The sequence below is a fragment of the Saccostrea echinata genome, unplaced genomic scaffold, assembly GCF_033153115.1.
Source record: "Saccostrea echinata isolate AGI-Se365-2 ecotype Australia unplaced genomic scaffold, CSIRO_AGI_Sech_v1 ptg000028l, whole genome shotgun sequence".
Taxonomy (NCBI): domain Eukaryota; kingdom Metazoa; phylum Mollusca; class Bivalvia; order Ostreida; family Ostreidae; genus Saccostrea; species Saccostrea echinata.
Window position 1 is genome coordinate 18,110,754 of NW_026889777.1, and position 10,665 is coordinate 18,121,418.

General features: G+C 39.0%; 2 protein-coding genes across 2 annotated transcripts; both read left to right on the plus strand.

The window, feature by feature from the left end:
• Window positions 1-4,494: 4,494 nt before the first annotated feature.
• Window positions 4,495-8,538, plus strand: LOC133193591 (uncharacterized). The gene has a single exon (XM_061329552.1). The coding sequence runs from the start codon at window positions 4,495-4,497 to the stop codon at window positions 8,536-8,538; it is 4,044 nt and encodes a 1,347-aa protein (XP_061185536.1).
• A 121-nt stretch (window positions 8,539-8,659) lies between these two features.
• On the plus strand, window positions 8,660-9,202 carry LOC133193592 (baculoviral IAP repeat-containing protein 7-B-like). The gene has a single exon (XM_061329553.1). The coding sequence runs from the start codon at window positions 8,660-8,662 to the stop codon at window positions 9,200-9,202; it is 543 nt and encodes a 180-aa protein (XP_061185537.1).
• Window positions 9,203-10,665: the final 1,463 nt, after the last annotated feature.

Consider the following 10,665-nt stretch of genomic DNA (forward strand, 5'->3'; position numbering starts at 1 on the left):
TTTCTGTCTACAAATTGATCGTACTTAGAACATCCTTTTGAGTATCCAGTCAGTTGGGAGACAAACACAATATGTAGGTAATTGTGCAATAATGCTAAAGACATGCATAGGAAATACAGAGGATTGAACAAAATTATTTTAATTTATTATCAAAAGCAAACAAAATGAAATAATACATGTTTAATTTCCAAGGAACTTTTTAGCTTTTGCAAAACTGCAAAATCTTTTTTAATTGCCAATTGACTCTCTCTCTCTCTCTCTCTATATATATATATATTGGACAAATTTGCTAACGCACCACCTAAATAAATTAACATTTTTTCTTTTCAAAACTTGTTTATGATGTTTTTGATGTATAATTATTTTACTTTAATAAAAAATGAGACATTTAAATGTTTTAACTGATAAATACAGCAATGTTTACTGAAGCGTAACCACTTCATAGAAAAAAATAAAATCATATCCATACTTTTTTGTTGGAATAAATTTCTATTTTTTTCTTTGTGGTGGTGTTCTTTATATTTATACTAATTAAAACTCAGAAAAAAAGTTACACCGTATGCGGCGTTTGACTCTAGAAGAGCCTGCTAAGGCAGCCAGTGTGGTATCTGCAGGGTGTTCCTTTGAAGAAATTTGTGAAAAATTAAAACAATTCAAAGATTATGCATTTCTCTGGTGAAAAATTGTTGAAAATGAATTAACGATTATAAAAATGTTTACAATAGATATGGAGGCATTAAATAAGCAGCACACAATAACTTCAAGATTGTTCCACAAAATTGGGGCAACCGGAAGTTGGGTGGAATTGGTAGGGACACCAAGGCACTGGATGACTTCTAATCAATATGGTAGTCAATCAGGCTATATCATTTGATTTTTAAGTGGGAGACTGCTCCCGTCGCAACGTCACGGACCACCATCGGTAATCACCAACTTCATATCTTGGCAAAAACGTGACATTGGTTTTTGGACAAGATGGTCCTTTAAGGGTCTTGACATGACACCAAGACATTTGTCAATCCAATTGTTTTGGAAAAGATGACAAATTTTATATACTAGTACCAATCAGGATAATGATCAATTCACAAATAAGAATAATAAGTGGTGCATTAGCAATTTTGTCTAGTGTATATAACGTTTTTTTTTTTGTATTCTCTTTCAATTAAATAACTTGCTAATTAAATTGAATACAAGGATTTCTTGATTTAACACAATTTAGCAAAGGGGCGTAACTCTTAATTGCTTCACTTATTCCAATTTTATACTCTGTTTGTCTTCTAGATACCCAGGAGAAGAGAAAAGACATATCTACTTATATTCATAAAAATAACATTTATATTATTGCATTTAGTCTGTTTGCTTAATACTCAGGGGCAGAGAAGACTGTCAAGGTATAACTATAATTTTGCTATCTACCCTGTCCAAATACCAGAACCACTGACCCAAACATTGATTTATTTTCAGTTGTATTAAATAAGCCCCTCCCCCGGAACTCTTGACCCTGAAGCCACATCTTTCACAATTTTGGAAGAGACATGTTTCCTTCTCATAACTATCGTCGTTTACTAATTATTAAATTATTAGAAATCCAAATAATCAGTACACGATAATTGTTGTGCACTCATTATTTGAATTTTTAATAATTCAATAATTAGTAAAAGACTTTATTGTTTATTTTTGACCAAAGGAGCCTTGTGGCTCATAGGTACACAAAATATATGCAATACAGGTAAATGACAGAGGATTCAAAATGAACTACAATATATAAATGTACGGGTATAAAGAGTTTGTAACAAAGATAGAATCTAACTAACTGAAATTTGAAACATCATTGATATTTGACAAATTAATGTTTCCCTTTGTTTTGTAGCTTTCAATAAATATTGTCAAAGTTTCTGAATAGTTTTAAAATTATATGCACTGAAAAGTTGAATGAGTTTGAAAAAGGAAGGCTTTTTATGGTAATAAGGCTTAATATACTTTTTACGTAAATCAGAAAATACCGGGCATATCAAAACGAAGTGAAATTCATCTTCAACTTCTTTCCTCTTACAAAATAAACATTTGCGGTCATTTCAGGGTAGGTTTTTATACCTTCCATTTTCATTCAACTACACTTAACCAGTTTGTACAATTTTCCTGTTGTTCTTCATACTCACATAACAGTTGTTTATAACATGTCTGCAGAATGCAATTATTTGTATTAAGCAAATTAAACCCATTGATCTGTATAAAACTTCAATGTATCAAGCATTTTTCTGCAGGCCCTGAGCACATTCCAAGAAAAAAAAACAGTATCATCCGCATATAGAAGTAAAAAAAGATTCGAATTTTGAAATTGAACACTTTCACAACCATTTGTGAGCATTTCTATCTCTAAATCATCAATAAATAATGAAAATAACATTGGCTAGAGAGAGCTTCACCTTGCATTAGACCTCTTTGTAAAGAAAAATATTCAGACAATTGACCATTAACTTTCACACAGCTTTTCAAGCCACTGTACATAGACTTATTAATATTAAATAATTTTCCGTTGATACCGTATTTCATTAGTTTATACCACATTTTATTATGCTGAATGCTGTCAAACGCTTTTTTATAATCTACAAAGCAACAATACAAACGTTCCTTTTCACTCAAAGTCTAAGCAATTAATGAATACAATACAAAAATAGCATCCCTAGTCCCGGAACCGGGCTTAAAACCAAATTGTGCATCAATCACTTCACTGTTTTCCTCATTCCATGACAACAAACGTTTATTCAAGATAGATGTGAATAGTTTTGATAGATGACATTATAAAGTTATCCCCCGATAATTGTATGGGTTATTTTTATCACCCTTTTTGTAAATTGGCAAAATAATGCTTTGTGACCAAACAGATCTGTAACAACCTGATTTTAATATAAAATTAAACAACTTTCCCAAATGAGGCGAAAAAACTGTAGAAAAGCTTTTGAAAAATTCATTAATAATACTATCAAAACCTGGCGACTTATCTGCCTTTGAATCAGAAATAGCACTAACAATTTCATCAATTGTAATCGGAATGTCAAGCTCGTGGAAAGTCGGCGATTCGGGTATTTCAAATAAGGCTGCCTCCTGGTCTGCTTTATCACTCGCGAGTTTTTTGAAATGTTCATAAAATTCACTTTTCGTTAGAGTTGTGTCAACTTTATTTTTCGGACCTTTGAAAACGCGGTAAAATCTTTTTGCGTTGAATAAGCGGAGCAACTCTAGTTGATTTCCCTAGAGTCTTTGATATGGTCGTTTAAGTCGATTTTCCACTGTTTTATATTTCTTTTTAGCAGTAACAAATTTTTTATGATTTTCTCGTGTTCTAGATACGTTGTGTCACAGAGTGGCTTGCGGCTTCCCAAAATCACAATACAATTTTGATAAAATAGTTTTTATTTACAATATTTACAAACACACGCGTTTTCTATATGGCTCAATGGCTCAATGGCTTATTGGCATAATGGGACCTATAATATAAATCAAAGTTAGCTACAGATATAATATACTTAATATACTTTGCTTATACTCGTACATTTTCCTGTACATTCACTAAGGTACATTTTACTGCATTATACATAAAGTTGCATTTTACTGCACTGTACATATACTTCATTACTTCAATTTACTTTACAGAACTTTTACGTTCAGACATAGACAAGTGTACTACTTCTAGACAATAACTTTACTTTAAGACGAATACTATACGCCATAATTTGTACACACAACACTATGTCTACATTATACTTATACTTTTACTTATAATATATATACATTACATGAGCAAACACTACTTTGAATCTAACTTACGAATGAAAATATAGAGCAAAGTTCTGTGGTGATTTTAGGAATAAAACCGTCAATAAACCATTTAACTAATAATAATAAATAAAATAGACTTACTCAGAATAGGTGGATCTCTGGTCATTAAATATTAAGCAAACATATGAACATATATGGAATAACCTTGAGCTGTCTTACACACGACTGCTCTGGTCAATTGCTACGCCCAATCTGATTTCTGAATAGCACAGGATTTAAATCGCCGAGTAAAACCTGCTGAACAAGCTTATAAGTATGGAGAACATACTGGGCAATAAATATTAGTTATACATGTACAGTTATCTGATAAAAATATATGGAAACAATTATGGGCATGAATTGTGACACGTTAGTAGTATAAGAAGCCTAGATAGGCGGGTCAACTGAGTGCACTTTTGGGCCCCTGGGGGGACGGGCGGGTCAACTCAGTGCACCCCCGGGGTCAAGGTCAGAGATCTGGAAAAACCCGCACGCGCGCTCAGCACGTTCTGAGATCTGGAAATTCCTGAGATGTGAGATGTGAGATCTGGAAAAACCTGCACGCGCTCAGCACTCACCTGGAAAAACCTAGCCATTATGACGTCATACAGTGTATAAGTATTGCATGTGTCTGACTTGAAGCTCATTCTGTTCTCAGTTCCATCACCTGTCGACATGGATTCTGCTATGAAAAAACTGTTACATGCCCAGCAACTGATGAGATGGAGAAGACGGGCGAAAGAGTTAGAAAGAATTATTTACAACAATAAACACAGAGAATTAGCGCTCAGAAAAAGAAATGCCAGAATATTAGATAGAATGCAGAGAGCCCAAGTCCAACAAGAACAACAAAGGACTGTGTCGGATGAAGAACCACACTCATCAGCCCATTCACCACCCCGGAAGCCAAAGGCCATTTCCCAATATTATCAATTTAGACTGAAACAAGCCAAGCATTCCAGAAAATTTAAAGCGCATGAAGATGTCTACAGTGTGAATTTTAAGGAATTTCCAGAGGAGGAAAACAGAGGCTTTGTTCGGCGATTATTTAGAGACATGCTGCAAGATGTCAAATATCAAATGCAGTGTAATCCTAACGATTACCTACGCCTGAACATACGCCATCCTTCTCTGGATTCCGACATTTGGTACGAGTTTACGCAATGTAAACATTTGAACGAGGACGTCATTTTAGACAAAATAGAAGCCGTGCAACAATCCAAGAAAGATTTTAAACTGGGAGACGGGGCCATGGAATTCGACATGTTTCGGGTCAAGTATCCGGAAGGGAGTGGTGGAGACAAAACCAAACATCTGATGTTGAATAAGGAGAGTTTTAAGAAGGGAAAAAGAAGTATCGTTCAGATCGACAATCCTTGGGATAAGTTTTGTTTAGCTCGAGCCATCGTAGTCACCCGGTTATACAGTGAAAAACCTGAACATCCAGAGAGTTTAATTGAATGGGAAAAGCGATGGATACGTATGCGGAAAGGAGATGTAAGAGCTAATGACCAGAAAAACGAAGCCCTAGCTCTCATGGAACAAGCCGGGTGTGATATCCATCGGCCTTGTGGACCCGAAGAAAGGGGGAAATTACAACAAGTGTTAGCCCCATGCTATCGACTGAAAATATTCCAGTTCAAGTCCACCTCCTCTAAACTCACCTTAGAACCCATTTACAAAGGATACGGAGATGGAACTTGTTTGAATGTCCTGTTAAACGACCATCATTACGATGCCATCATATCTATGCCAGGTGTGACGGGCAATCAATACTACTGTGATCATTGCGACGTGGGCTACAGAAACATCACAGACCATCGTACCCAGTGTCCTCACCGATGTTCCTTTTGTTTAACCGACACGCCCTGCCCTCCAGACGGGAGCCGCATTCAATGTAGCCAGTGCCAGGGAGTTTTTCAGAGTAGGACTTGCTACCAAAATCATCTACGGCCTCACAGTAACAATACGGCCACCACGGTATGCAGTTTAATGGGGCGATGTGACCATTGTCAGAAATGGATGTCTAAAAGATTACTCCCTCATCATCATTGCGGAGGACAGAAACAATGTAATATCTGTAAGAAAACCGTAGACACGGATCATCAGTGCTACGTTCAACTCAAGCCCGAGAAAAAGAAAAAGAAGGGCAAAGAGACCTTACAGTTCTACATCTATTTCGATTTCGAATGTACGCAGGAAACCGGCATCCACGTCCCTAACCTGTGTGTGGCACACCGCGTATGTCAACATTGCGGTCACTTACCCATAGAAGATCCCTGTCCTCACTGTCGACACATGGGACCCCGTCAACACCTGTTCCGAGGGCCAGAGACCTTAAGGCAGTTCATGGACTGGTTATTACAACCCACTACAGGAAATAAGAATTCCGCCTTATTACACGACGAGGCCATCATCATCGCCCACAATTTCAAAGGATACGACGGACAGTTCATTTTAAATTACCTGGTTCATTCCGCCTGCCTGAAACCTACCGTCATCATGAACGGCAGTAAAATCTTATCCATGCAAATCTGCGGACTGAAATTCATCGATTCCTATAATTTTTTACCTTTTGCCCTGTCCAAGATGCCCTCTGCTTTCGGATTCACTGAACTGAAGAAAGGGTATTTCCCTCACTTTTTTAATACGGAACAGAACCAGAATTACGTGGGGCCTTATCCACCGGCAGCTTACTACAATCCCGACGACATGTCTATAAGTGGACGACAGGCTTTTTACCGATGGTACGAACAACAAGCCGGAAAAGTGTTTGACTTCCAGAAGGAATTTTTAGAGTACTGTGTCTCGGACGTCGATATTTTACGACGATGCTGTGCTCAGTTTAGAGCCACCCTCAAGAGCTTGGTCCATGTAGACCCCTTCAAGGAATCCATCACTTTTGCCAGTGCGGCCAATTTAGCCTACCGTCGAGGATTCATGCCCAAAGAGACCATTGCCATCATTCCCAACCTGGGGTATCAGCCTGCGCGTCGATATTCCGCCAAAGCCTGTCGGTGGTTAAGCTGGATGAGTCACCAGACCGGATCTCACATCCAACATGCTAGAAACGGGGGAGAAGTCAAGATCGGAAGTTATACCGTCGACGGATACCAGGAAGCCACTCGCACCGTCTACGAATTTTACGGATGCTATTGGCACGGATGCCCCACCTGCTATCCGAATTTACAGACCAAAAGTCATCCTCACCGGACCCAATTTACCTATGAACAATTACACGAGGAAACTTTAAGACGGAGTTCTGTTTTAGAGGAAATGGGGTACTCCCTCCGTAGCATCTGGGAGCACGAATTCGATCAACAGGTACAAAGAGAGGTAACTCTACAGAATTATGTACGAGACCTGGACATTCCAGATCCTTTGAACCCCCGAGACGCCCTGTACGGAGGTCGGACTAATGCCACTAAATTATATTGTGAGGAGGGGGACATGAGATACGTGGACGTCTGTTCCTTATACCCTTACGTATTAAAACACAGACCTTTCCCCCTAGGCCATCCTCAGATCATAACAGACCAATTCCAGGACATGAGAACTTATTTCGGCCTCATTCACTGTCGGGTCCTACCACCCCGAGGCCTCTATCACCCCGTTTTACCTTATCGCACTGGAGGCAAGTTATTGTTTCCCTTATGTCGAACCTGTGCGGAACGACAGGACTCTACCTCTAAACATCGATGTCAACACGCAGACCAGGAACGCAGTCTTACGGGTACCTGGGTGACTACAGAATTACATAAAGCCCTGGACATGGGATATACCTTAGAGCGGATTTACGAAGTTTGGCATTTTTCAGAAAGCAGTCGAGATTTATTCAGATCTTACATCGATACCTTCTTAAAGATCAAACAGGAAGCTTCTGGATTCCCACCTGATTGTCAGACGGAGGAACAGAAACTAGATTACATTCGTAAAGTCTTAGACAGAGAAGGGATCAGGATGGACCTGTTAAGTATAGAAAAAAATCCGGTGCTAAGAACGATAGCCAAACTCTTTTTAAATTGCTTGTGGGGAAAATTCGCTCAACGCCTGTTATTACCTAAAACTCGATACTTGACCGAAGAAGAGGAATTACAACAACTCTTACAAGATTCGACCATTGACATCAAAGGGATAGAACTCTTAGAAAATAAAGAGCAGGCCGAATCGGACATGATGCTGGTCAATTATCAAGAGAAACAGGAATTCGTGGAAGAGTGTCCCTTCGGAAACGTGGTACTGGCCTGTTTCACTACCGCCCATGCCCGATTACACCTCTACGAGACTTTACAACCTTTGGGAGATCGGGTCCTTTATTTCGACACGGACAGTATCATATACCAACATGAGGAGGGACAATTTAATCCTACCCTTGGCAACAGTTTAGGAGAATGGACAGACGAATTAGACGGGGACCACATTATCAAATTCATGTCAGGAGGCCCCAAAAATTATGCTTACCTCACCGCCAAGGGAAAATCCATGTGTAAAATCAAAGGATTGACTCTCAATTATCGGGCCTCTCAGATCGTGTCACCAGAGACTTTAGAAAAAATGCTCCAGAAAGAAATTGACGAAATCCAAGTCTCGTATCCCTACAAAATGCAGAGGACTCGTCAACATGAAGTCAAGACAATACCTTTAGAAAAACAATATAGAATTGTCTATGATAAGAGACAATTGATGGAAGATTATAACACTTTACCTTATGGTTATTAAAAAAAAAAACAAAACAAAACTGTATTTTAAGTGTTGTTGTTATTTTATGGGGAAACCCCCCCCCCCCCAAAAAAAATGAGGGGTTATAAAAACGGGGGGAAAATAATATAACACTTCAGTCATGGCTGGTGTTGATAAGGAGCCAGACTACCTTCCTGTTTACCCTAAATATGCTCTGCTCTTAAAGAGAGAAGCTACCTTTGATGATCGATGGCCCGATTCTTTAAAAGGATTAATACCCGACCTAGCCAAAGCCGGATTTTATTACAGAGGAGTGAGTGATAAGACCATCTGTTTTCATTGTGGTATGACTTTAAACCTCTGGGAACCTACAGACCATCCTTATGTAGAACATGCTTATTGGAACCCTAATTGTCCTTACATCAATACCTATAAAGGACGTGAGTGGGTGATGATCGTATTCATTAACCATTTACTCCGGGTGGGATACAAACCTTCACCTGAAATCAAACCTCTACTAGACCAAACCTCTACAGAGATCCAGGCCACAGGAAAATGTCACATTTGTTTAGAGAGAGAATTACAAATGGCTTTACTCCCTTGCGGACACGTATGTTGCTGTTATTTATGTGCTCCCACCTTCCGGTATTGCCCCATCTGTCGAGCCGATGTGAAGAGAACCCAGCGTATATTTCTGTGTTGACTATGAATAAAAAGGATTGAAACCCTATTTTTCTCTTCATTTGTCATCATGCAACCTGAGGAGACACTCCCGTCTTTTCAATTGAAACACGAATTTACCATGGTGGTAGCAGGACCTTCTAAATCGGGGAAAACGGAATTTGTCAAGAAATTGGTGGAAAATTTACATTGGAGTACCCCCATGCCACAAAAAATTGTCTGGTGTTATCGGGAATGGCAACCTGCTTACACTACTTTAACAGATCGGGTCTCCTTCATTCGAAATATTCCAGAAGACGATGAGAAATTAGTGGCCAATATAACTATTCCTCACTTACTCATTTTTGACGACATGATGGGAGGAAAAGCCATCGAATCGATCGTGGATTGGTTTACCCGTAAAGCGCATCATCGGAATACCAGTGTGATTTACATCACTCAGAACTTATTTGATCGAGCACCACAGCATCGCACCATTAGTTTGAATGCTCATTATTTAGTGTTGTTTAAAAATCCCAGAGACAAATCTCAAATCAGTGTCTTGAGTCGACAGTTAGCCTTACCTCATTTGATGTCGGCCTATCAAGAAGCCACCAGTGTTCCTCACGGGTATCTCCTGGTGGACTTGAATCCACAGACCCCAGACGAATACAGATTGAGAAGTCGATTGTTTGAATGGTTGACTATACACATGCCACAAGAGTATAAATAAAAATGTATCAACATTACACTTGTCATTCATCATTATACAGTCGTCATGGGTCGACCTCTCTCGGCCAAGAGTAAATTAGTGAAAACCTTACGACTTTTACAGCGGGAACGAGATCCTGCCAAGCGAGCCCATTTAATCGAATTAGGGCGTAAAGCCTTATTGAATTGGTTTGCTATGGGAGCTCGAAATTTGATACGTGGGGTCTTACCCATCAATAAACAGACTCAAAAGTTTATTAATAATCATCGTCAAGATTTAAGCATCATAGCCGATAAGTCGGCGAGTGATCAAGACAGAAAAAATGCCATTTCAAAACGCGGAGGAGCCGGATTTCTAGGCGGAGTCATCATTCGTCATTTATTTAAATGGAATGCACCTAACAAACGACGTGTCCGTCGTTTGAAAGGTGTGGTAGTCAGAGTCGATAATAAGAAACAAAGAGTGTTTCCCGATTGGATGGTGCGAGTAGGAGGAGCAGCTCAAAAGACCAGAAAGAAGAGAAAACCTCCTAAGAGAAAACCTCAAAAGAGAAAACCTACTCAAAGAAAAGCCCCTGGTGGTAGAAAGAAGAAAAAAAAAACGACTCCCAAGACTCCAGCTCAACGAAAAGCCATGCCCGAAAGTCTGAAAAACGAAATCAATCAGTATTATAAGGAACAAAGACAAAAAACTATTGGGGAGTTATTAAAGAAACAAGCTGAAATGAGAATGGATCGTCCTATGGGGCCCATAGGCAGTCAAAGAGCTACCGATTTAGAAGTGTTTCCTCGAGT

Excerpts from the sequence above, each read along its gene's own strand:
- LOC133193591 (XM_061329552.1), top strand. The coding sequence starts at position 4,495 with ATGGATTCTGCTATGAAAAAACTGTTACATGCCCAGCAACTGATGAGA.
- LOC133193592 (XM_061329553.1), top strand. The coding sequence starts at position 8,660 with ATGGCTGGTGTTGATAAGGAGCCAGACTACCTTCCTGTTTACCCTAAA.